The sequence below is a fragment of the Diorhabda sublineata genome, chromosome 8, assembly GCF_026230105.1.
Source record: "Diorhabda sublineata isolate icDioSubl1.1 chromosome 8, icDioSubl1.1, whole genome shotgun sequence".
Lineage (NCBI taxonomy): Eukaryota > Metazoa > Arthropoda > Insecta > Coleoptera > Chrysomelidae > Diorhabda > Diorhabda sublineata.
In genome coordinates this window covers 7,575,692-7,603,516 of record NC_079481.1, presented here as the reverse complement: position 1 = coordinate 7,603,516, position 27,825 = coordinate 7,575,692, and the positions used below count along the sequence as shown (strand labels likewise).

At 30.9% G+C, this 27,825-nt stretch overlaps 1 protein-coding gene across 2 annotated transcripts in view; it reads right to left on the bottom strand.

Annotated features, from left to right (window-relative positions):
• The window catches only part of LOC130447365 (carbonic anhydrase-related protein 10), a 177,240-nt gene that overhangs the window by 139,353 nt on the left and 10,062 nt on the right, over window positions 1–27,825 (bottom strand). For both annotated transcript variants that reach the window (XR_008910238.1, XM_056784149.1), the window contains exon 2: window positions 1,522–1,569. Coding sequence is in view for 1 of the 2 variants with exons in the window: in XM_056784149.1 (XP_056640127.1) it covers window positions 1,522–1,569 (48 nt within the window). In the remaining variant the exon portion in view is untranslated. The remainder of the gene's footprint in view (window positions 1–1,521; window positions 1,570–27,825) is intronic.

The window sequence follows — 27,825 nt, the reverse complement described above, 5'->3', positions numbered from 1 at the left end:
ATTTACGTTTTGTCTTGTAGTCTATTGAAAATAAAAATGTTTCGGAAACTTTTCAAACCGTTCTCGTATACGGATTCTAAAGATACGAGGGATAGTGGATTTTCAAATAACGAAATTGACGTTTTGTCTTATAGTCTATTGAAAATAAAAAGGGAGATACATTATTATTGACTGTAAAATCTCACTGAATAAAACAAAACATTTCCCTTCGAATCTATTATTCAATTTTCACGGTTGAATAAAAATAATATAAGATGCATAACACGTCAAATAATATCGTTCGCGATTTGAAAGTACATCGTAAAAGCTCGCATTCGACGTAGCGGATTCAATTTCAGTGCTGCCGATGTCGCCTTTCACGATCCCCATACAAATTTTTAAGCATAAAATTTTATATCGTATGCACCCGTATGGTTGATGCTTTTTGTTCTTTCCTCGGTGAATTATAGTTACGATACTACATAAATTGTTGACGCTCACTCGCGTTGTTTTTAATAGTGCTTCATATCAAGTTTATCATCTTAAGAACATTTCCAATGCCACAATGTATCATAATTTTATAACGTCTCTTCTTCCAGTATTCTACGTCTTCACCTGTCTGACCACAATTCCAGGTATCTCTTTTCTTGTATCTACATTTCCTTTTCCTCTTGGTTGTCATATATTTCCATAATTAGTGCGTCTAATTTCTTCTTCTTATTGGTTCATTATTCTATCTTCTCTCTATCCACTTTCTTCTTTTTACCTCCTATACAGCTACTCCATTATCTTCTCTCTATTATTCATATCAATTCTTTCTTCTTTCTACCTACTATCCACTTTTCTTGTAGCTTCGTCAGTTTCCAGTTCATAATAATTTGATTGTTCTTTTTGTATTTTTCTCCTTATAAGTCTTTTATCTTCACCACTTTTCTTGTGAGTTTGTCTTTTTCCAATCTACAGCTACTCCATTATCTTCTCTCTATTATTATATCAATTCTTTCTTCTTTCTACCTTCTATCCACTGTTCTTGTAGCTTCGTCAGTTTCCAGTTCATAATAATTTGATTGTTCTTTTTGTAATCTTTTCATTATAAGTCTTTTATCTTCACCACTTTCCTTGTAAGTTCTTTTTATTATTGGTTTCTCTCTCTTTCAATTCTATTCTGAATCACCAACTACTCGGTGGACCAAAAACAATTATTGAGTGGAAAGATGATTGAGTGTTCGATAATCAATACTAGCAATAAATAACTCACACCAAGATCGTCGATTTGGCTATGATAAAGTTTTTCTTTCTAAATTCTCTTAAGTTGTGTGTATAAAAGAATAGATGACAAACCCCAAGAGGCTTTAGAGCGTCAAGTTCAGTCTGATTTATGCTCTATAGTCGTGAAACATGTTTTTTATGAAAAGAATTGAATATATAAACATGCTGAATAGAATTATATGAAGACTGAGTTTCGAAATGTTGAAATTCCAGTAAATTTATTTATATAAGTGATTAGATTTGATATAAAGTTAGAGCATTAATCGTACTTACCAGAGATACCATCGTAAGTCCACCACTCCTGCCAGTTATCACAATCGACTGTAAAGAAAAAAATAATAATAATCACGAAGAATCAATTCGAAAAAGTGTTTTTGTTTCAATTCTAAAGATACTTAATGAAAATTTTACAAAAGATCGAATTCTACAAATGAATCAGTTTTCTTTGGAGACTTTTTCAGTTTCTCTATCTTCATTCTGCTGTAGAAAATCAAAAATCGAAAATACAGAGAATAAAATTGAAAATTGTGAAGATTGCTGACAAAAGTCTATTAGAATGGACACCAAAATAACTTGACTTGGTGCTTCTAGATATTTTTCTAGTATTTGATATTTGAAAAGAAATGCAACTGCATCAGTTTCGGTGAATAGTTTTATAAAAAAAATACAAGATAATTAAATAATGACTTGAATGTCCTATTTTTAGAAAAACATTAGTTGAATTTCTGTCGATTCGACCAGAATAACGAAGATCACGGATTATTCCAATTCCCTAAAGGCGTTAGCTTAACTTTCCTTTTCCGACGTTCATTCTAAATAAGAATAAACTAATTTTAGCTAGTCTCGAATTCCTCGTCGATCGTACTGATCGAGGAATTAAGAGCAACCAGAGATATCCTATGGGAGATGCTGCGTATCGATCTTATTTGAGAAAATGTATGTGCAAGTCGAAAATTTTCTGTATCTCAATAGAAATTAACGTGAATATTATGAAAAGTTTGCTACTTAAGTTTTGATTCATCTTGGTTTCTATGACTTTCAACGTGGATTGAACCAACAGCTGATCAACTCGATTTTCCTTGATGAATAGCGGATGAATTAGTTGATAACATCGACAAAGTTGAAGAACTCAACAAAAATATGGAAATAATCGAATGCGACTTTAGAAACTTAAAGATAACTCGTGGAAAATCTATCTATAATAATTTATTCGTATCCCGATTCAATCGAATGGACTTGTTTAAATGGAAATTGTCTAATTCCGAAATTAGATGTATGAGAATCGTGTATGCATGACTTGTATTGTGTTGAATTACTAAATACGGTTCGATTGTCATCAGACGGACTATCATTTCTGAATTTTGAGTATGCATGGACTTCGGAAATGGTTTCAAGGTATATTTTGATTTAGTTTGGCGTGGAATCATTAGTTTCCCGTGATTTGGTAGCAAATTATTTCATCAAATAATAATTCGTGAAATTTCATCAATCCGAATTTATACTGCCCGACGAAATTCATCTACCAAACAAGCAAAAGCAAAACTCTTTCTGCAATACGGTCCGTCTGAATGGAATCAATTAAACCATGTGAAAAAAATCGGTTTTTATTTACAATTTGAGAAATTTTATTCCCTTTCTGGATTAAAAGCACCCCTTCGAAAAGATTTTTTAAGTTTGGTGCAATCATAACTGAGAAAATTCATTTTTAAGATCTAAAATATTGATAATGTCTTTAACAATATTTCTTTATTTATCCTAACTTTTAAATCAGCTATATTGTCTGGTCTATTAACATATACTTTAGATTTTGAATAACCCCATACGAAATAATCGAGAGGAGTCAAATCGGGGGATCTAGCCGGCTATTCGATCGTTCCACGTCATCCAATTCACCTATTGGGAAAAACCTATTCTAACTGTACTTGGAAAATGCGGTGGATCTCCTTCTTTTTGGTATAGATCGATCTCATTTAGATGATTAATATCAGGAAAAGTCTTTGAAATTTAGGCACTGAGAAGTTAATCAAAAAATCTAGATAAACCTCACACTTCCAATGAGGATTTTCTTTGCCCCAATATCTAAAGTTCTGTTTGTTAACTGGATTTTCCTTAAAAGACCATCTAATTTTTTTTTAACATTTCTACCTGGTTTTTCAATATTTTTCACAATTTTGGTAACAGTAGACTACGAAGCTTGTTAAGCAGTATATTTATTACTAGCATAGAAAGACTGAACTCGAAATTCATTTTTGATATGCAAGAAAAAGAAGAAATCATTGGCTGGTAAATAAGGACTATACGGTGGATTCAATTTTTGGATTGTTTGTAACGTTTTTGTTTATATTTGTGGTTTTGTGGTGATTGATTCGTCGTCTACGATTGGTTCCCATGATTTTTTTTCAATTCTTAAGATTTTTGATAATGACAACAGCGTTGCCATATCTCAAAACTCAAGTAACAAACCTCGTAAAAATCGTAATGGACAGTTTAGATAATCCCTTACAAATGGTTCGGTAAATACTTGAAGTACCTCGAATTATCGACAAAATGTTTAATAAGCGATTACGAAATAATGGCGATCTCAATTACAAAATCGGAGTATTCAGAAACAATTTTGAACTATAATAGAAAATACATATATACGTATGAAACAATATAAAACCGATTAATTTGACCATATAACGAAGTGGCGGTCGTAAACCCTCCAATAAATTAACAATGCACATAAATTTCGTTGGATCCAAACTAATATACTGATAATATACCCAAAAACATATAAGCCGAATTATAATCGGAAGCATAAACAGGAAATTTTTTTGCAATACTCCCCGATGAACTAAAATTGTTTATAATATTGTAAATTGATTTAATATTCTCCAATTTACAATCATTTATAATTAGTAATTGATAAACAATCGATTTAACTATTAATAAATTTCGTTGTACTCGAAACCGATAGATTTTATGAAACAAAACGTATATTATTACAATCGGCAAATGATTGTGCATTTTTCGCGTTGTAAAATATTGAGCACTCAACGAATTCTGAACTTGGAGTGGGTAGGTAAAGGTCGTGGTCCGAGTTCCTAATTGGATAAAGAGAAACTAGTTTGCAAATAGATATATTTCACCATTTTATTCCCTTGCAAGAAGACATCGTTGTATCAACCTTACCCAACCAAACCCTTCTGCAAATCGAAATACCTCGTCTCGCCTCTTTTATAAAACTTTCCACATTCTCCTTCATCAAAATCTCCGATTTATTTGCATGGTATCCAGCTGAAAATCTCTTCAGCAGAATCAAAAGCAGTATTAGGAATGTAGTCCACAAAATCTACGACTGTGGACTTGTTAATATAATTTTTGTTTGGAAGACAAAGCTCAGAAGCTCAGATAGCTGGACTTTGTTCTTTCTCACTTTATTGGAATTGGAATGAAATAGTTTTCGAAAAATTAATTTGTTTCTTTGGAGACAGCGTTTAATAGAGGATTATGAAATATTACAAGCTATTCAACGTGTAGATTAAATAATTTATTTACAATTTTCGTTATCAAATTTATATTCTCAATTCGTATCTTCACAGATTTCTTTAGTAGAACTCTGCGTTTGCCATTAAGGCAGTTAAATTTAAAAATACTCCAACCAGTACACATTTTGAAGTAACTATTCCGAGTCCCTTTTGCATTCGGTAAACTCGGAATAGGAAATTGAAAAGTTGTATAGTTAAATAAAACTCCTTCGAGAATGTATCGAGTTGGTGAATTTCCAGTCTCTCGAGAACTTCACTCGAACGTAGCTTAATGTAATAAAACCTGCCTTTTTATGGAAATTATTGAAGTTACGAAGAAAACATGCGGAATTAAGTCTTTTTCATTTTATATGAGGATCTTTGGGAAAGTATTTAGCAATTATTTCATTTTTCTGCTGATTCATCGACCGCAGTCCACTCAAATATTCGGAGTGAAGAGATGGGTCCATTATCGCAAAGAGTCATCACCAAACCCTCTTCTGAATCATCAACTCTTTGTTGTTTTTGATCGACCACTTTCTCAAGGTCAAATGTATCTTCACTCTTCACGCAAATTCAATTTACGATTAGATTCGTGGACTTTTCAGATATTTCCTGGTGTAATCACTTCAATTCAATCACCAGAACGTTCATCATCATCGGTGTTTGTACGACCACGTTTAAATTCAGCAAATGGTTCATTTCGATGGAGCCAACTCAACATGAACAGGGAGATCATTACAAGATAGAAAATCCATTTAAAAAATTGGTACTACAAATACCCGTAGCCAAGAAGTCGATAACTCGATTGTCTAAGGAAAAATTGCACAATTCAATCCAGATGATGATTTAAGAGACAATGGATGCTCAAAATAAGAAACCTGGTGAAGAATGTATCCAATAGAATAGTTTCTAATTCCAGTTAAGAGGAAGGAACAACCAGACAGTCACGCATGATCAAGGTTCATCCTGAACAATCTAATTTTCCTTGTATCAGCGTCTCTTTTTCTCACCTGAAGAGCATCGCTTTTCCAGCTTGTACCTGAACCTGAAGGAGAGGTAATTGTAGGATATGAGCTGAAATCTCTAAAGTTATAGCTGCTAAATCGGGTTCATTATAAAATCCGCTCAATAATGAATCAAATATTATGTACTACTCTTACACACGTGAATTTTTTTTCGTACCGCCACTGTTTTTATCGGTAAACATTCAACGAAATTCATTGGAATTCTGTTTTGGTGGCGTCGCAATTCTGCAGACTCACAAAAACTAACAACAAAATAGCTTCGCTCTAACAGTAACTACCGCGTTTTGGGCGCCAGACTGACTGTCGCAATGTTTTTGCCACCCCATCGACGAGTTTTCCAATGAAACTTTCGAAAAACAAGGAACTACATTCTTCATGACTTCATTACAAATAATCTACGAAAATTTCGATATTTCAAACTAGGATCAATAAAGAAATTTCGATATCCAGTCGATTTGGTAATATGGAAATGATTTTTTAATTAAAATATTTCAAATTTTTATCATGAAACACCTCTATCATCTTGAAAACAAATTTTATTAGGATTTTGTAAAAGGTTGGTATTATAGTGGTATTTACATTGTTGTTTAATCTTTTTTCCTTTGAAAAAAATAACTTCAGTAGATGCTCTAAGCTGATCTGGGGACTTATAAGTTATATCCTTACCGTCACATCTAACCGCAGATTGCGATAACAGCAAAACCTGGTACCAAAACTCACAATTCCGTTAAAATAATAATTTTTGAACATTTTGCAATTAAATTTTTGTATCTAGGTACTATGAAGAAAAATTGTAGGTGTTGGAATAGAGATTTTATTCTGATGTGTTTTCCAGGGGTTTCTATCAAGATTTACTCTCTAGTAGACGCAGTTGAATGAAGTTTTTTTCTACACTGCTACATACTAGATAATGAGTTTATTACTTTGAGATGCTTTGCTGATTTTTTCGAGACTATCACCTAGATGGATACATCAAAATTTTTTGAAGATTAATATCCAGGAACTTACACAATATATTCAAGCCGTTCAATACGGTTTTGTACCATTTTAGAAGTAGCAACCACCATCACTGGTTATTCAAAATCGTCTTGGTTCTACCAGAATATAAAGACAAGTTTTTTTTTCTGTACTTGAATGATTATGTTGAAGCGCATGTCCTAATTGCACATATCACTGCTAGAAACATCTTCTAGACTCAGGCAATTAGAGGAATCATCTTTCTAGCTCCATCCATCGGAAAATATGACTAAAATAAACTTGTTCTCAGAGTCCGGACTCTGAGATCAATAACAGGATATACTTTACTCGATCGGAAGAAAAATGAAGAAATAAGGGGCATGTGCGATATTCAGGATGTAGTAAGATGGGCATGGAGCCGCAGAAGAAAATGGAGAGACCATGTTGACAGAATGCCAAATGAACGGTTAGCAAAAATTGCAAAGGAAAAGAAACCAGACACAACTCGACCTCCTGGACGACCACCTATAAGGTGGTATGAAAGCTGCTCCTCGGCATCCCAACTACTCCTGGCAAACCCTTGATGAAAATACAGGACCTAGTCCTAGCGTAAGAAGAAGAAGAAGAAACTTGTTCTAGATCCTTAGATTGTTTAATTAATGGTAAATTGTTGTCAAAATAATGATTTTTTAGTCTACAAAAATGATCAATTAGAAGGAAATATCATTGAATATAATGATCTGTTCTAAGTAGAATTTATAAGTGGAATGAAACAAAAATTGATAGTATAATAGGTAATTTATTTAATTTTTATGATATTTTGATATAAATTTTGGTAGTAATAAAATTATTGATTTGAGTATAGATATAAATGATACCAATCACTGTGAAGCCGATCACTACGGAAGTAATAAATTCCAACTTGTAAACCAAATGAGTGAAATATGATATCCGCCAATCCGACATGTTCATCTAAATATCAAGTAATAAGAGATTATCAAATAATTGTAAACATAGTTACTCAAAGCAATAAGCAAAGCAAACGGATATCTGTAATCTGCACCCTTGTTTCCTTCGCTATTTGCGGTCCGCCGCGCCATTTTCAGTCCCTCCTTATCTCAGACCTCTCGTAGCGACCTCTTCGATTCTCTCTTTGTCCCGATCTTCCACGCCAAACACTCGACGCTGAATTTCCATGTAAAGTAAGAGGGAGGAGGCTCATGAGCCTCTTAACCCTCCAACGATCTTAACCACTTGTCAATTTGCAAGGTGTGGATTTCGGTTTTGCCGCCGACTAAATTGTTGTTAGGGGATTTACAATTTACTGATTGTTCGATAGGGATTTTAAGTTGGTCAGATTGCTTAAATGTGTTTGTTTATAAAAAACTAATTACCAAACCAAATTACGGATTTAAATCAATCAATCATCATATAATTGAATAAATTAATGATTAATTTACTAAATTTTTAACGTTCAAACAACGTTTTCTTCAATTTAGTATGAATTTGTATACAGAGAAACTATGTTTTACGAGGGTTGTACCAAAACTATATTTTTTAAAAATAAAAAACGTTATTTTTTATTATTTATACATCGTTGAAGTACTTACAGTGTTGTCTATTTTCCAACATAGTCTCATTTTGTTTATTTCGGCACAATTTTGAAGACGGTGCTTCAACTTTTGTATTCTCAAGTTTGTTTAGACATTTCAATGTGGGTGTTGTAGGTTTAGCCCCCTGAGGGTGTCTTGGGGAAGAGGTAATAATCGTTGGGGGCTAAACTGTGCTGGGGCATGAAACAAATGGAATATTTTATAGTATAAATGGAAAAAAAATATGTCACTTGGATTAATTCGCTGGATACTCATGAATTTTTATTCGAAATTATGAAAACTCCCAACAATTTTATAGAGTTTCCTGGAAAGCTTTGAAAGCAGCTAAAATTTGAATTATTTTCCCTTATTTTTGAATAAAATGTAAATAATATTGTTCCCGAGAAAATTTCCACATAATTAACAAAATAATGAGATAATATTAACGATAAATACATACAGGGTGGTTGTGAGGAAATTATTATTTTCACAGGATGATAATAATCCCCATACATCCGCGCGTTTCAATCTCTTAAACCCGGAAAATGGAAAAAAAAGTGAAAAACTGATTCTTCGCATTTACGTACTCAAATGTATTCATGGCTATTTTAAATTCAAGGCATACGCGCCAGTGAAAAAATAAAGATCTACTTTACATTTCACGTTTTCAACTTTTACGGTAGAAAATTTGCGGATTTTTGTTCCCCTCTTCATCTTTCTTTGGCAGTTGTTTCGTATCGGAGAAGGTACATTAGGTATTTTCGGCACGAAGCTGATCAAACATGAAATACAGGCGATGTTAAATTAACCAAATACAAAAGCATTACAGAGAAAATTTCCTACAATTTATGTCATAACTTTTTTCCCTAATCCACTTCTCACTATTTCCAAATTCAGTTCAATCACAATCCCTTTTATCGTCTCCAGTACTGAAATATCAAACACGGAAGTTTCTTCTGCATCATCGGCGATGGAATCATCATCGATTTCATCGTTTATTTTCTCGATTATAACGTCCGATTCTTTTTCTTCACTGTTATCTTGTGATGGAAATTGCGATTTATAACAAGAACCACCACAATTTAGCCCCGCCTTTCAGCTTTTGACAACCTTTCTAGCATTTGCGAGAAATAACTTTCAGGAAGCTTGCCAGAGCAGGAGGCTCGAACTTAGTAACAAGAATGAGCCTGTTCTTGTCTTTTTTCCATCCCCATTCTTTACCTTGCCACTTCTAGACCTGGTGATAAGTTAGAAACTGTGTAATTCGATGGAGTGGTGTTGGAGTGATTCACTACAACAAAAACCTTGAGGAGATATAATTTTAATAGATCTGTTACTTAAAACGAATTTTGTACCAAGACCGCCAAGACCTAAGTTCTTTGCAGGGGTACTCCAATTACCAAAAATTTTTTTTCATATCTTCACCAAAGTACGGTTATAACAAGAGTTGAGTTTTTTCAATTATGCTTACTTCCATGTCAAATAATCAATCTGGAGAATATTAGGTTGTTTCAAATGGTTTGATTAAACCAGGTTATTTCAGGCGGTCATTTCAGTAGATTGAATGAAATTTATTGCGTGCAATTTTAAAATATTGCATATATGATCTTTCCATTGCATTATGGCTGCTACTAACGAAAATTCCATCAGTAAAAACAAAAAAATTTCAATTTTTTGAAAGAAAATCAAATTCCTCGGTCTAAAATTTTCACTCAAACTATTTCGTAGGAAATTTTTCATCATCTTCTCATAGATAAACTAATTTTCATAAATTTTCGATCGCCATAGACAAATTTCCACGTTTCTAGTGGATTGGATGAAATTTATTGCGTGCAATTTCATGTAGAGTCAATTTTCTTAAAGAAAATCAAATTCCTCTTTCTATAATTCCCACTGAAACTATTTTGTATAATATTTTCCATTATCTTCACATAGATAAACTAATTTTCATAAATTTTCGATCGCCTTAGACAAATTTCCACGTTTCTAGTGGATTGGATGAAATTTATTGCGTGCAATTTCATGTAGAGTCAATTTTTTTGAAGAAAATCAAATTACTCCCTCTATAATTCCCACTCAAACTATTTTGTATCATCATCTTCACATAGATAAACTAATTTTTATAAATTTTCGATCGCCATTGACAAATTTCCACGTTTCTAGTGGATTGGATGAAATTTATTGCGTGCAATTTCATGTAGAGTCAATTTTTTTGAAGAAAATCAAATTCCTCGGTCTAAAATTTTCACTCAAACTATTTCGTATAAAATTTTCCATCATCTTCACATAGATAAACTAATTTTCATAAATTTTCGATCGCCATTGACAAATTTCCACGTTTCTAGTGGATTGGATGAAATTTATTGCGTGCAATTTCATGTAGAGTCAATTTTTTTGAAGAAAATCAAATTCCTCCCTCTATAATTCTCACTCAAACTATTTCGTATAAAATTTTTCATCATGTTCACATAGATAAACTAATTTTGATAAATTTTCGATCGCCATAGACAAAGTTCCACGTTTATAGTGAATTGGATGAAATTTATTACGTGCAATTTCATGCGGGGTCAATTTTTTCAAAGAAAATTAAATTCCTCGCTTTAAAATTTCCACTCAAAATATCTTATATAAAGTTTTTCATCATCTTCAAATATATAAACTTATTTTGACAAATTTTCGATCGCCATAGACAAATTTCGAAGTTTCGGTTTCTAAACCTGACAGTTTGGGGTTGAATTAATGATTTTCTTCAATTATCAATTTTCCACATTGACTTACCGTAAGAGTTGCCATTAAGGGAATAGGAGTGCTTCCTCTACTAATGGTTCAACCTTAAAGATTGATGATTGGATTACACGCGAATGCGTCGCACAAAACAGGACAGACAGATCGACCTAAAGCTATCAGTTTACAAGAAAAATGGTCAAATACTATAAAGAAGTGGATGGCTTCCGATTGATTGTCCTACCAATAGATAGCAAGAAAAATATTTTTAACGTCGTGTCTCATTTTATATAAAACAAAATTCGTTATTGAAAATTGTGCATCGCATTTAGAACATGCTTTATAAACTGACTAATTGCTTGTTTTGTTGACAATAACCACGATTGTTTCATAAATTATCTAAAAAGAACCGTTTCATTAAGTAGGTTATACAGATTGTCTACGAAGATTCTGATGTAATAAATTTTGATATTTTATTTTATCGAATATTCGAATTTCTACAAAAACTATGTCACCATAAGACATAGAAATATTTTTGCTTGAGACCCTTGCAGAATGTCGTTTTCTTCTTCGAGGTATCTTCAACATCTATTGGTGCAATAATTATCCACAAGTCAACATATAATAGAAACGGTGGAGGTTTTTAATCACGTGATTTAATCTACGATTCATAGAACACATAGTCTTCTTTACAATTAAATTGACGGTAATATTCGAAGAAAGAGACAAAGACATCATCGACGTAAGGTAAATAACTGACCGTACTTGAATTGGACGTGAGCTTTGTCTACTGTTTTGATCGTAGCGAAATTTTAGATTAAACCTCAAGAAATTATCTGTTCAAGAGGTATCACATTAAAAAGAAATGTACCGTCGAAAAAAAAAAAGAAAAGAAAATCATCCAGCACCACTCAGTTCAACATTTATAACTAAGAACCGAGTGTGGAATCGAAATTGCAGTACGGAGTATCGTATGAGGCTTGTCATTTCATGATTTTGTTTTAAATGAGTAATAATTTATGTCTACACTGACAGAAAATAATTAGTAATTTCACCCAGAGAGTTAATTGAAAAATAGAATATATTTTATTGGAAGTACCTCTTTGGTATTGGAAAATTGTAGTGCAAATGTTTGGGATTCTTATGTCAGACGTAACGAAAAAATTTTTCACCCAAAATAACCCCAGAGATCAGAAGATCAGCAAATTAAAAGTAAAAAGTGTCATATAAAATTTTTTCGCTAGATGAATAGTTTTTGAGTTATTCGCAATTGAAAACTACAATTTTTCGTCAAAAAAACCGCATTTTTCAATAGTTTTTTACGTATAACTCTGTAATAATAGTTTTTGAGTTATTCGCAATTGAAAAGTACGATATTTTGACCAAAAAAAAAAGAATTTTTCAATAGTTTCTCACGTATACATCTGTAATGATAGTTTTTGAGTTTTTCGCAATTGAAAACTACGATATTTCGTCAAAAAAAACGCATTTTTTAATAGTTTTCTACGTATAACTCTGTAATAATAGTTTTTGAGTTATTCGCAATTGAAAACTACGATATTTCGTCAAAAAAACGCATTTTTCAATAGTTTCTTACGTATACATCTGTAATAATAGTTTTTGAGTTATTCGCAATTGAAAACTACGATATTTCGTCAAAAAAAAACGCATTTTTTAATAGTTTTTTACGTATAACTCTGTAATAATAGTTTTTGAGTTATTCGCAATTGGAAACTACGATATTTTGTCAAAAAAAACGCATTTTTCAATAGTTTCTCACGTATACATCTGTAATAATAGTTTTTGAGTTATTCGCAATTGAAAACTACGATATTTCGTCAAAAAAAAAACGCATTTTTCAATAGTTTTTTACGTATAACTCTGTAATAATAGTTTTTGAGTTATTCGCAATTGAAAAGTACGATATTTTGACCAAAAAAAAGAATTTTTCAATAGTTCTTTACGTATAACTCTGTAATAATAGTTTTTGAGTTATTCGCAATTGAAAAGTACGATATTTTGACCAAAAAAAAGAATTTTTCAATAGTTTCTCACGTATACATCTGTAATGATAGTTTTTGAGTTTTTCGCAATTGGAAACTACCATATTTCGTCAAAAAACCGCATTTTTCAATAGTTTTCTACGTATAACTCTGTAATAATAGTTTTTGAGTTATTCGCAATTGAAAACTACGATATTTCGTCAAAAAAACGCATTTTTCAATAGTTTCTTACGTATACATCTGTAATAATAGTTTTTGAGTTATTCGCAATTGAAAACTACGATATTTCGTCAAAAAAAACGCATTTTTTAATAGTTTTTTACGTATAACTCTGTAATAATAGTTTTTGAGTTATTCGCAATTGAAAACTACGATATTTTGTCAAAAAAAACGCATTTTTCAATAGTTTCTCACGTATACATCTGTAATAATAGTTTTTGAGTTATTCGCAATTGAAAACTACGATATTTCGTCAAAAAAAACGCATTTTTCAATAGTTTTTTACGTATAACTCTGTAATAATAGTTTTTGAGTTATTCGCAATTGAAAAGTACGATATTTTGACCAAAAAAAAGAATTTTTCAATAGTTCTTTACGTATAACTCTGTAATAATAGTTTTTGAGTTATTCGCAATTGAAAAGTACGATATTTTGACCAAAAAAAAGAATTTTTCAATAGTTTCTCACGTATACATCTGTAATGATAGTTTTTGAGTTTTTCGCAATTGAAAACTACCATATTTCGTCAAAAACCGCATTTTTCAATAGTTTTCTACGTATAACTCTGTAATAATAGTTTTTGAGTTATTCGCAATTGAAAACTACGATATTTCGTCAAAAAAACGCATTTTCCAATAGTTTCTTACGTATACATCTGTAATAATAGTTTTTGAGTTATTCGCAATTGAAAACTACGATATTTTGTCAAAAAAAACGCATTTTTCAATAGTTTCTCACGTATACATCTGTAATAATAGTTTTTGAGTAATTCGCAATTGAAAAGTAATATATTTTGACCAAAAAAAAGAATTTTTCAATAGTTTCTCACGTATACATCTGTAATGATAGTTTTTGAGTTATTCGCAATTGAAAACTACGATATTTTGTCAAAAAAAACGCATTTTTCAATAGTTTCTCACGTATACATCTGTAATAATAGTTTTTGAGTTATTCGCAATTGAAAACTACGATATTTCGTCAAAAAAACACATTTTTCAATAGTTTCTTACGTATACATCTGTAATAATAGTTTTTGAGTTATTCGCAATTGAAAACTACGATATTTTGTCAAAAAAAAAACCATTTTTCAATAGTTTCTCACGTATACATCTGTAATAATAGTTTTTGAGTTATTCGCAATTGAAAATACGATATTTCGTCAAAAAAACGCATTTTTCAATAGTTTTTTACGTATAACTCTGTAATAATAGTTTTTGAGTTATTCGCAATTGAAAACTACGATATTTTGTCAAAAAAAACGCATTTTTCAATAGTTTCTCACGTATACATCTGTAATAATAGTTTTTGAGTTATTCGCAATTGAAAACTACGATATTTCGTCAAAAAACACCGCATTTTTTAATAGTTTTTTACGTATAACTCTGTAATAATAGTTTTTGAGTTATTCGCAATTGAAAACTACGATATTTCGTCAAAAAAAAACGCATTTTTTAATAGTTTTCTACGTATAACTCTGTAATAATAGTTTTTGAGTTATTCGCAATTGAAAACTACGATATTTCGTCAAAAAAACGCATTTTTCAATAGTTTCTTACGTATACATCTGTAATAATAGTTTTTGAGTTATTCGCATTTGAAAACTACGATATTTCGTCAAAAAAAACGCATTTTCCAATAGTTTCTCACGTATACATCTGTAATAATAGTTTTTGAGTTATTCGCAATTGAAAACTACGATATTTTGTCAAAAAAAACGCATTTTTCAATAGTTTCTCACGTATACATCTGTAATAATAGTTTTTGAGTTATTCGCAATTGAAAACTACGATATTTCGTCAAAAAAAAACGCATTTTTCAATAGTTTTTTACGTATAACTCTGTAATAATAGTTTTTGAGTTATTCGCAATTGAAAAGTACGATATTTTGACCAAAAAAAAGAATTTTTCAATAGTTCTTTACGTATAACTCTGTAATAATAGTTTTTGAGTTATTCGCAATTGAAAACTACGATATTTCGTCAAAAAACACCGCATTTCTTAATAGTTTTTTACGTATAACTCTGTAATAATTGTTTTTGAGTTATTCGCAATTGAAAACTACGATATTTTGACCAAAAAAAAGAATTTTTCAATAGTTTCTCACGTATACATCTGTAATGATAGTTTTTGAGTTTTTCGCAATTGAAAACTACCATATTTCGTCAAAAAACCGCATTTTTCAATAGTTTTCTACGTATAACTCTGTAATAATAGTTTTTGAGTTATTCGCAATTGAAAACTACGATATTTCGTCAAAAAAAACGCATTTTTCAATAGTTTCTTACGTATACATCTGTAATAATAGTTTTTGAGTTATTCGCAATTGAAAACTACAATATTTCGTCAAAAAACACCGCATTTTTTAATAGTTTCTCACGTATACATCTGTAATAATAGTTTTTGAGTTATTCGCAATTGAAAACTACGATATTTCTACCAAAAAACCGCATTTTTCAATAGTTTCTCACGTATACATCTGTAATGATAGTTTTTGAGTTATTCGCAATTGAAAACTACGATATTTCGTCAAAAAAACGCATTTTTCAATAGTTTCTTACGTATACATCTGTAATAATAGTTTTTGAGTTATTCGCAATAGAAAACTACGATATTTCGTCAAATAAAACGTATTTTTTAATAGTTTCTCATGTATACATCTGTAATAATAGTTTTTGAGTTATTCGTAATTGAAAACTACGATATTTCGTCAAAAAACACCGCATTTTTTAATAGTTTTCTACGTATAACTCTGTAATAATAGTTTTTGAGTTATTCGCAATTGAAAACTACGTTATTTTGTCAAAAAAAAAACGCATTTTTCAATAGTTTCTTACGTATACATCTGTAATAATAGTTTTTGAGTTATTCGCAAATGAAAAGTACGATTTTTCCTTAAAAAAAACCGCATTTTTCGATAGTTTTTTACGTATAACTCTGTAATAATAGTTTTTGAGTTATTCGCAATTGAAAAGTACGATATTTTGACCAAAAAAAAGAATTTTTCAATAGTTCTTTACGTATAACTCTGTAATAATAGTTTTTGAGTTATTCGCAATTGAAAACTACGATATTTCGTCAAAAAACACCGCATTTCTTAATAGTTTTTTACGTATAACTCTGTAATAATTGTTTTTGAGTTATTCGCAATTGAAAACTACGATATTTTGACCAAAAAAAAGAATTTTTCAATAGTTTCTCACGTATACATCTGTAATGATAGTTTTTGAGTTTTTCGCAATTGAAAACTACCATATTTCGTCAAAAAACCGCATTTTTCAATAGTTTTCTACGTATAACTCTGTAATAATAGTTTTTGAGTTATTCGCAATTGAAAACTACGATATTTCGTCAAAAAAAACGCATTTTTCAATAGTTTCTCACGTATACATCTGTAATAATAGTTTTTGAGTTATTCGCAATTGAAAACTACGATATTTCGTCAAAAAAAACGCATTTTTCAATAGTTTCTCACGTATACATCTGTAATAATAGTTTTTGAGTTATTCGCAATTGAAAACTACGATATTTTGTCAAAAAAAACGCATTTTTCAATAGTTTCTCACGTATACATCTGTAATAATAGTTTTTGAGTTATTCGCAATTGAAAACTACGATATTTCGTCAAAAAAAAACGCATTTTTCAATAGTTTTTTACGTATAACTCTGTAATAATAGTTTTTGAGTTATTCGCAATTGAAAAGTACGATATTTTGACCAAAAAAAAGATTTTTTCAATAGTTCTTTACGTATAACTCTGTAATAATAGTTTTTGAGTTATTCGCAATTGAAAACTACAATATTTCGTCAAAAAACACCGCATTTCTTAATAGTTTTTTACGTATAACTCTGTAATAATTGTTTTTGAGTTATTCGCAATTGAAAACTACGATATTTTGACCAAAAAAAAGAATTTTTCAATAGTTTCTCACGTATACATCTGTAATGATAGTTTTTGAGTTTTTCGCAATTGATAACTACCATATTTCGTCAAAAAACCGCATTTTTCAATAGTTTTCTACGTATAACTCTGTAATAATAGTTTTTGAGTTATTCGCAATTGAAAACTACGATATTTCGTCAAAAAAAACGCATTTTTCAATAGTTTCTTACGTATACATCTGCAATAATAGTTTTTGAGTTATTCGCAATTGAAAACTACAATATTTCGTCAAAAAACACCGCATTTTTTAATAGTTTCTCACGTATACATCTGTAATAATAGTTTTTGAGTTATTCGCAATTGAAAACTACGATATTTCTACCAAAAAACCGCATTTTTCAATAGTTTCTCACGTATACATCTGTAATGATAGTTTTTGAGTTATTCGCAATTGAAAACTACGATATTTCGTCAAAAAAACGCATTTTTCAATAGTTTCTTACGTATACATCTGTAATAATAGTTTTTGAGTTATTCGCAATAGAAAACTACGATATTTCGTCAAATAAAACGTATTTTTTAATAGTTTCTCATGTATACATCTGTAATAATAGTTTTTGAGTTATTCGTAATTGAAAACTACGATATTTCGTCAAAAAACACCGCATTTTTTAATAGTTTTCTACGTATAACTCTGTAATAATAGTTTTTGAGTTATTCGCAATTGAAAACTACGTTATTTTGTCAAAAAAAACGCATTTTTCAATAGTTTCTTACGTATACATCTGTAATAATAGTTTTTGAGTTATTCGCAAATGAAAAGTACGATTTTTCCTTAAAAAAACCGCATTTTTCGATAGTTTTTTACGTATAACTCTGTAATGATGCATTTTCTCGAAAAAAGTGTGAATAACAAAAATGAAGCTTATAAAAAAACAAAGAAATTGAGATATATTTTAAACTCTCAATATTCTTTCTTAAGCAAGTTATAGTTTCAGCAAACAGTCACAGAATACTTTTTGAAAAACTTAAAAAGACCTTTCAAACGACTACTTATAAAAGTCATTTCGATCCAAATTTCAGTGAGATATGATGTAAAATAGTTAAAGCTAAAAAAAATTGTACTAAAACTAATGCCATTTCATTTAAAATCAGAATTAAAGTTATTCCTTGTACCAAATACTTTATTTGGATGTTATTTACGATATCATAGGGGTTGGTTGATTAGAAATGCATAATTTTAAAATAAATCATCATTAGACTTTTTTTTTGATTTTTAAAAAAATTTTTTTTTGCTCATTTTTTCTCGATAACTATGAAAGATACAAAAACAAATAAACAGTCAAATTAAAGCATTTTTAATGACGATTATTTTGTTCTTTCCTTATTTTTTTGTAGCATAAAAATGGACGGAGTTATAACCAAATTAATCTGTCACTATAGTACGAGGATTGCTTAATCCACAGCCCTTTGACCCTTTATTAACAAAATGTAGAGGATCTCAAGCCCTTCTTATACACATAGGCTTGTAGTACTAAAAATTACCTTCAAGATGGTTTTTTGTAGGATGGGATAGCTTCAAAATTAATTAAGTTACATAAAAAATAAAAATTTGAAATTTTTTTTGTGAATTATAGGATATAAAAAAGTTTCAAATTTTGACGGATTTTTTCTGTTGATGCTAAGTAGGTACATTTGAGAGTACCATGAGGTGAAGGGGGAATTCTTAAGGGGTTTCAGGGTAGAGACTGAAAAATCACTTCGTGTTTGCAAAATACACTTAAATACCGAAAGAATTCAAAATCAAAACATTAACAGTCATTAAAAACTTTTTTTTATTTTTTATCAAAAGTTGGCAGTTATTAGATTCATTTTTATTTCATTCTTTGCAAAGGGGTAGTTTGCAAGTGTTGAATAATAAAAATTATTAACCAATTGAATTTTATTAAAATGAATTTTTCACAGTAATAAATGAAATTGCAAAGTTTTAAATCGTTGAAAGACTTTTTCCTATATTATTTTCATCAGAAGGGTAGTTCTTAAAGGTTTTTAAGGGTTGATACTTCAAAATATATAAATTTTCCATTATATAATATGTCAAGATATTTATGATGTACAAACGAAAAACATTTGAATTAAAAAAAAAATAGGAAAAACTAGAATCTTGGTATTTTTAGATAAGGGGTGGTTTTCACCTCTTAAAAACAATTTGCACACCTTGCGACCATGTAGATCTTGATACGTAAGATGAGCTTAATTCTAAATTTTCAGGAAAATCGGAAGTTTAACACCATTTTGAACTTGAATGCCTGCACTATAACGGGTTTATTCGATAACGAAATTTGATGATTACAATAAGTAATAAGTTCTTATTCATTTTGGATTTATTCACCCAGTAAATCGATATTTTTATCAAAAGTGCTTCTCTAAATATGTTATATTAACCATATAAACAAAACATAAACAAATGAAAAAGTTAAAATTCTTTTTTTAATACCAATTCGTTATTTTATTACCGACCTTTGGAATATTAGTCACAACGATTATAGTTAATACTACCTTAGATTTTTTTCTATTTATCCTAGTGACTAGGTCCTTTTTTTTATCGAATCACTCAGTATATTAATTGGGAGAAGTCGCATTTTAGTTTTTCTACATACAATGTAGAAAAAAAATTGGTTGCGTGTCTTAATTCCTTCGAAATGAATCGAATTGTGAAAACGAAACGTAATCAACTGGCAAAACAAAATAATCGGGTGGAAACTAATTTCGAAGTTATTTGGATTTGATTATCAAACAGGTGTAATATATATACTTTCCGTGCCGAAACACGTGGTCTCATTTATTCACGGTAAACGGCGTCTGTTTCGACCGAAATCGAACTTTTACCCAGCTTTAGTTAATAGTCCTTTATTTCGTTGGGTTTTATAGGACTTCTACTTCGAAGGGATTGATCTGTTATAAAGTTTAAATGTAAGGGATTCGTGGTTCTATTCGAATCGTCCGACTTCTTTATGCTAAATGACGTTATAACCTAACCAGGTCACGTCATTATTTTTTAATTAATTTAATGAATAAAAAATTCTTTCCAAGAGATCTTCCACGATACGACGTGCAAGATTTCCTGTTATATGCGTTTTCTTTTGACGTTGTGGGTGCTTTCCAATGAATGGGCCTCATCACTAGAAAGGATTTAATAGTAAATCCGTGAGAATTCCCTGAAGAATCGTTTTCCACATCACTAACCAGTACTTTCCAATTTTTCATTAGTCTTTTCGCAGTAGATGAATTAGGCATTAAAAAATTGAGATATACTGCTTTTTGGTGAGAAAATTTTGAAACCTCATCAAACAAAACTCATTGGATTCCATCAGTATCCTTTCCAATTAATCTCTATTTGCCTAAACTTAAAATTTTCAGCTTCTGTATACTGAATTTAGTGATTCAACTCATGACAAACAAAATTTTTGAAAATAAGAAAGTGCTAGAAGGATTCCTCAAGACAAACTAAATTGTTGTAACAAGACTTGGTGCTCTGGTTGGTTATGAAGGTATAGTGTACATTTCAGATGATTGAGATGTTATGGAAGAAATAGACAGAAAGCAGATTCTCTTCCAAGATAATGCTAAAGCCGCGTGGATCAAGATCCTTCAATATCCTCAATTCATTCCGGACTTTGCACCAACAGATTACTATTTATTCTGATCCAAGAATGGAAAAATTTGAATCCAAATGAAATGATTCCAAGCCCAAAAAGTGCCATATAAGTAGGATTAACAAGACTTGGTGGTCTGGTTGAAGGTTTAGTGTACATTTCAGATGGTTGAACTATCAATTCCTAGGATATAGTTTGAGATGTTATGTTATATCCAGAAAGCAGATTCTCTTCCAAGATAATGCTAAAGCCGCGTGGACTGAGTTCCCTCAATATCCTCAAATCATTCCGGACTTTGCACCATCAGATTACTATTTATTCAGATCCATTCTTGTATATAGAAAAATTTGAATCCAAATGAGATGCATCCAGGCCCAAAGAATAGTTTTAATGGTCTCAAATATTTTTCTGAACGTTTGGTTAAAACCAGAGAATACGATGGACTCTACTATACAGGGTGTCTCACGACGAATTAAAACTATCTGTATATGGCAAAATACTCATAGTAAAGTCATGGAAATTTCTGCGTTTAAGTTTTCGGATACGATCTTTTTAACTAAAATATTTTCAAAGATGGCCGACTTTCGGTTCTACCAGAAATCGACTGTAACTAAGTTATTCTAAATAGAACACCCTGTATATATACATTTTTGAAATCTTCGTGAAATTTTAGTATGTTTTTCTCTATAAACTTTTTTCGAAAAATGCATACTTTTTGAGTTATAAATTTTTTTGTAAAAACTTTGACTGTTACAGTCTCTTATAAATAATTTTTTTACGAGAATACCCTTAAGGATATGAAAATGGTTTCTATCCGGTTACTTTGAGCAAGGTCAGACTTATTTGAATTTATGTTGAAAAATTTTTCAATTTATACAGGGTATGTATAAAAAGTATTCAAAGTTGGCTCGTTCACAATTTAATAAGGAATAAATAAAATTTAGACCACACCTGCATATCTACAAATTTACAGAGAATATTTTGAATCTGGATAACGGTAGAGTTTAAGTATAGGAAATTATACATGAATTTTCCTTTTTTTACCCTTGAATGCATTAAAATGGAAAAAACCGGGTGGTTCTATTTGAAAAAATAAAGAAATTTGATATTTATGAAGTTAAATTTAGAACACTTTTTATACACACCCTGTATAATATGTAAAATATTTTATCATAAATTCAAATACGTTTGATCTTGCTAAAAGCAACCAAACAGAAACCATTTTCATATCTTTAAGGGTATACTGGTTAAAAAATAAGTTATAAGGGTCTGCAACGGTCAAATTTTTTACAAAAAAATCAATAATTCAAAAAGTATGCCTTTTACAAATAAAGTTTTTAGACAAAAATATGATAAAATTTTACGTTACTTCCAACAGAATCGAAAATTGGTCATATTTGAAAATATGTTAGTTAAAAAGATCGTATCTGAAAACCGAAACGTAGAAATTTTCATAATTGTACATATTACATATACAGATAGCTTTAACTCGTCGTGGAACACCCTGTATACTAATTTTAAGGTTTTAATTTTGTACAATTATTTGATAAGCAAAGTAAGCACTGGATTTTTTCTATGGAAACTTGAGTTGTGGTTAAGTTTTATCGACGAATTAATACTTTTCTACAACTAATATCGATTCACTTTTTCGAAAATTTGGAAACAAACAAGTGACGTTTATCGTTGACATCCGTATTGGTGAAAAATCAAACAAGTTAATGCAAGATATCAAGCACATACACCATGAGTAGTATTTGGACGTCTAATCAAGTGTTGCGGATGGTACGGCGGCCAGCGCGACACCGATAAGTTTCGACGATGTACTGAATAAGGAAAATACATGTTTTTACAAGTAATAATCGATGAATTGTTTAAAATATCAGCTGCCAATTTTTGAATTTGCTTTTTATTTCAACGAATATATTCGGTTTTGAATAAGAAAATGTGTTATCGATTCGTTTGTATCATTGTTATAAATGTAAATTCGTTTGTTTTACAATTTCGTTCCCCTTTTTGGAGATTCCGCCTCTTTAACGGCAACCTACTGGCTTGATACCGCCGCCACCAGCTTCCGCTATCCTTAATCGCCCTTGGTTTCGGACTAATTATTGTTCAAATCCACTACTGTTATTAGTACAGGATTCATGAATAATTCGGTGTAATTAGCACTCAGAGATCTGATTAATTCTTATAGCTTTACTTACCTGACTAGCTACCTGAAAATTTATTATTCTCTGCGGTTGACACTTTCGGAAAATTAGACGACTTAATGGTGAAAATGTTTATATGTTTGAGACATTTTAATAACTATTTGTTTTTCTTGTGAAAATAGTTTTGTAAATAATTAATGGAAAAACTATTAATATTTTGAAACTGTCGCTGGTTGGAATCGGATAGATAACGGCATGAAGATGAAAATTTAGTAGATTTTTATATTACAATTTCCAGTTGTTTTGTCGTTTCGTCAATGTCCCCAACGTCACACAAACCGAGATATTGGAGATTCAATTTCTATAGCAACATCAAGAGGAATATAGGGGAAAAGACATCAGAGTCGATTCTTTTGATGTTCCTCCTTAGATATCAAATTTTTTTAATAATAACATTGTATTCCATTAAATTCCTTTCCAGAACTAAATATTCAATAAGATATATATACAGGATGTATAAATAAATCTGTGCTAAATGCGAATTATTAACTTAAAAATGTATCTCGACTGGTGAAACTCGGCGTCACCTTCGCCTGAGAGAAAATAAAGCAAAGGAAACCCAAAAAAACAAGAATATCCTGTGAGGAGACAGGCCTAGAAAGGAAATTCGCTTCCAATTTTAACTTAATGAAAAGGAAAGTGGAATGGAACGTCTTTATGAGATAGATAAGCTCCCTGGATAACTTGAAAATACTCAACGAACCGGTAAAATTTCAAAGGATTGTTCAGTTATATTGTTATTATGGTCCCAAGAATTTGGAACGACACACAAGGATTATACTGATAGATATACAATTAAATATGTTGTTTAATTCAAATAACATACAATAAAATTAATTGCATCGTTTTTACCTTCTCCAAATATAAATTACTCAACTAATCTTACGAATTTCTGAAGCAAACAAGAAATCTAACAATCTACTGGAGAAACCAAAGCAAAAAACCTTCATGGAAAGGTAAAATATCTAAGGACAAAAAAACAATCATTCAATGTTTCTAAATTTCCGCAAATTGATCACAATCCAGAATGTATTGGTCCATCCTTTTATAGACAGTCCAGTTACTAAGGATTTTACGGCTGGTAACTCTGCAATTCGATGTTTTTACTGTTCAAAAACATCTTCGTTTGAACTGATGTGTGACAGTTCGCATTGTTGTGATGAAGAATGCTTCTAAATGCTTCGTATGGCAATAACTCCTGCTGGATTTGGCTCTTTCTGAAAGATCTACACCTAGATGCATAGATAGATCCATGATTCTTTGCCTGTCAACACCTTTTGAAGCAACGCTATTAAATTTTTTCAGCACCAATCGACACAAGCTTTTTTTGAGTCCCTCATTGAATACGAGGGAAACTGATACCATAATCTCAAGGTATATCATCTTCATTACCAAAAGTCGAAGCTAGTTAATCAGCTGTTGGTTTAATCCACGTCGAAAGTGACGGACTAAATCGATTTCCATGTTTTAACCAAGAAGAATGTTTCAAGTTTAAACAACTCAAATATCTCCCGTATTAAAAATAGTCTTATTGGGGGGTATAAATTGCTGCTTTATTGTATCTGTTTGCCCGTTTCTATCAATAAAAATTCGAAAGCACCACCATAATAAACATTTTATAACTCACTTGGGGTAAGTGTGAACGGCGTCGAGTTAATTTGACAGCTTTACTATCTGGCATCATTTCTCGTTGAAAAATAAAAGAAGTTATAGTAAATCCTTCATAATATAAATCCGAAACGTTGAAATCGACCAATCATCTTGTCATCAACTGGCTCAGTCTTGCTTGGGGGTGCATAAAAAATTGAATAACTCACATTTGATCGTCAGTAATGATTTGAATAATAGACGCTAATGATGACACAGATGAAAAAGTTTATCATAAACATATACGAGGATTTTCTGAAAAATTTCTGAACCCAACTGGATTCATTTTATGTAACGAAAGCTCAAAATACTGTCTGGAAAGATGTATACTCCGCAGCAGGTTTCAATCCTTTACAAAATCCGGATTCGTTCAGCTTCTTAAGCATACGCAAAGAAATGTAAAGAAAAATTAGTCATATACATTATTGGTCAAAAATTTTTTGTCCGCTCAAATTGCAAATACTGATTTGTTCATTATTTTTTCAGTATCAACTATTTCTCTGACGTTTATGATTGTAGTTTAGTCCAAATTAACCTTGTGAGGTGAAAGAGCGTGATGTGTTTCATACTTTTTGTACCAAGTCATATTCAATGAAAGAAACCATCGATTGATAGACGTACATTAATCACAAGTCTTCATACTATTGATATTGCCAACGACTTCTTCTTTGTTCAATTTACATAGATTTGATTAAAATATATAGTAGTTAGTTTCAGTTTTATCTACAGTAGTAAAACGAAGGGAAAATAATTTTTATGTTATGCAAACTGCTCCAAATTAGTTTCTGAATTACATCTATTTGAAAAAGAAGATTTTTCATATTCAAATGATTGCAATACTTCAATAATAAGTCTTCTTCATATTCAGTATTTTTCTCAATGTTTTTCATTAGAAATTTTTCATATTTTCCTACTTCTATTGGTTTTCTTCCATGAAACTCACTTTGGAAATTTCTAACATGAAAAATATCCAACTAATGAACACGAAATTTGATAGATATTGGTTTAAATACTGTACTCCGAAGGTAAAATGTCAAATATTACCTACAGTATAGGTAAAAAATAAATCAGAGATTGTAGTACTTGGCTAAAGTACTTAAAACACACTTTGCTTTGGTTAAAAATTGTATTAAGCATTGCCTTGTTCGGCGTGATCAAATTTTGTAAGATTTGTATCAAAATATTTTTATTTTGTTCAGTGGCGGTTTAATTTGATCACATGGTATTATTTTAAAGTAAAAATCGATATCCAATCAATTTAAGTGTTTTTTTTTCGGTATTTACAAATATATTATTACCAGGATTCTTTACTGTTTACAAATTATATCAAAGCTTGTATATTTCGGATCAGATTAGTCAAAAAGGAATTTATTTACAACTAGACTGATATTTGCACACCATAAGCCCGGTGTTTTTGTGGTCCTTGTTTACCCTGTGCCCGTAGATTCCCGGTCGGACGGCAACCGTCCGTAGAGGATAATAAACGTATATTTTCACTATTTGAACTGTTTAATGGGAGACAACAATGTTGGCTGACGGTACCAGATCGCATTACTTGGTTTGTTAATTGAAATGCAGAGGTTCATTTCAGAATAAACAAATGTAAATGTGAACATAGATGTGAGCGATTTTTTTTAAATAAAACTCAACATATTATACTGCTCAATATCCTGTATGACCTTCAAGTTCTTTTAAGACCACATACAACTGCCTTACCATGCCCAAAATACCATAATTTTCGTTTAGGACATCTGTTAATTGTATCAGATTTTCTTAAATATCTACTAACGCGTTTCAAAGATGCCCAATTGGATTGAGGATTGGGTGGAGGTTGAAAGAGCAAATTTTATAATAATTTTAGGTCTGAAAGCTGAAAATTTGCACCGAAAATCGACTCCAAAGAAGACAAAGACCGCACCAATTGCAGACAAGATCTTGGTGTCGGTTTTTTTGGGTTACGCGTGGGATAATTTTCATTAACTATCTCGAAAAAGGAAAAACTATCAACGGCGAATATTATTGCAACGTTTAAGCGAAGAAAACAAGGAAAACCGGCCGCGTATTTCGATAAGAAAAAAATTTTGTTTCTTCAAGACAATGAACCAGCTCACATATCCATTATTGCAATGGACAAAATTAATGAATTGCTGCCTCATTCGTCAGATTTGGCTCCCTTGGACTATTTTCTGTTCCCACACTTGACAATATTGCCTGGTGGTAAAAGATTTTCCATCAATAAAGGCAGTTAATGGTTATTTTGAGAAACTTGTCGATTCTTATTATAAAAAGGGTATCGAACTTATTGAACATCGCTGGGAAAAGTGTAAGGAGCTAAAATCAAAAACGGCGGTATTTGGCTAAGAAGATAGTGTCGTTTCAATGACTACACTTAATCAAATAAAGTTTGAATCTCTACTTCATGCACCATATTCTCCAGAATTAACACCCTCGGATTCCTAAAGATGAAACATAGCTCAAAGATTATGCAACAATGAAGAGATTTTGATGGTCATTTTGGGAAGCTTGAAGATTCTTATTATAAAAAGGATTTCGTAGTACAAGAACCTCGGTAGTTGGTTGGACGTGGACTGGGATAATGAGGATAATATTCTCACTTCCAAAACTAGCTTAAAACTAAGATATTTAGCATGGTACTTAAGAAATTATAAAACAATTGAAATGTCGAATATTAGAAGTACCAAATGACAAATGAAGAGATCTTAAGAAGAATGTGACAAGACAGAGAAATTTTCTATATGGGTCATGTATTCAAAGGCCCAAAGTACTGACTTCTTCAACTCATAGAATAAATGGTAAACGGGGAATCGCGAGAAAGCAAATATCTTGAGGACAAGCTTGAGAAATAGAGAAGATCTGGATCTGATGTGATCACCAACCTCAAAAATAGTGGATAGGTAGCAGAGAAAGAAAAAAATATATTTTTTGCTTGTGACAACGCTTAACTATTACAATGCGTTTAACCTCAGTATTTATTTCGTTATTTGAATTTAGACGTACGTCAATCAACTCTATACAGATTGTCGCTTATGTTTCTGATTCCTAATTACAAAAAGAACTTCTGCAGTTCAAATAATAATACACGCTATAATAATACACGAATATTCGAATCGATAGTTTGAAGTAACGATTCA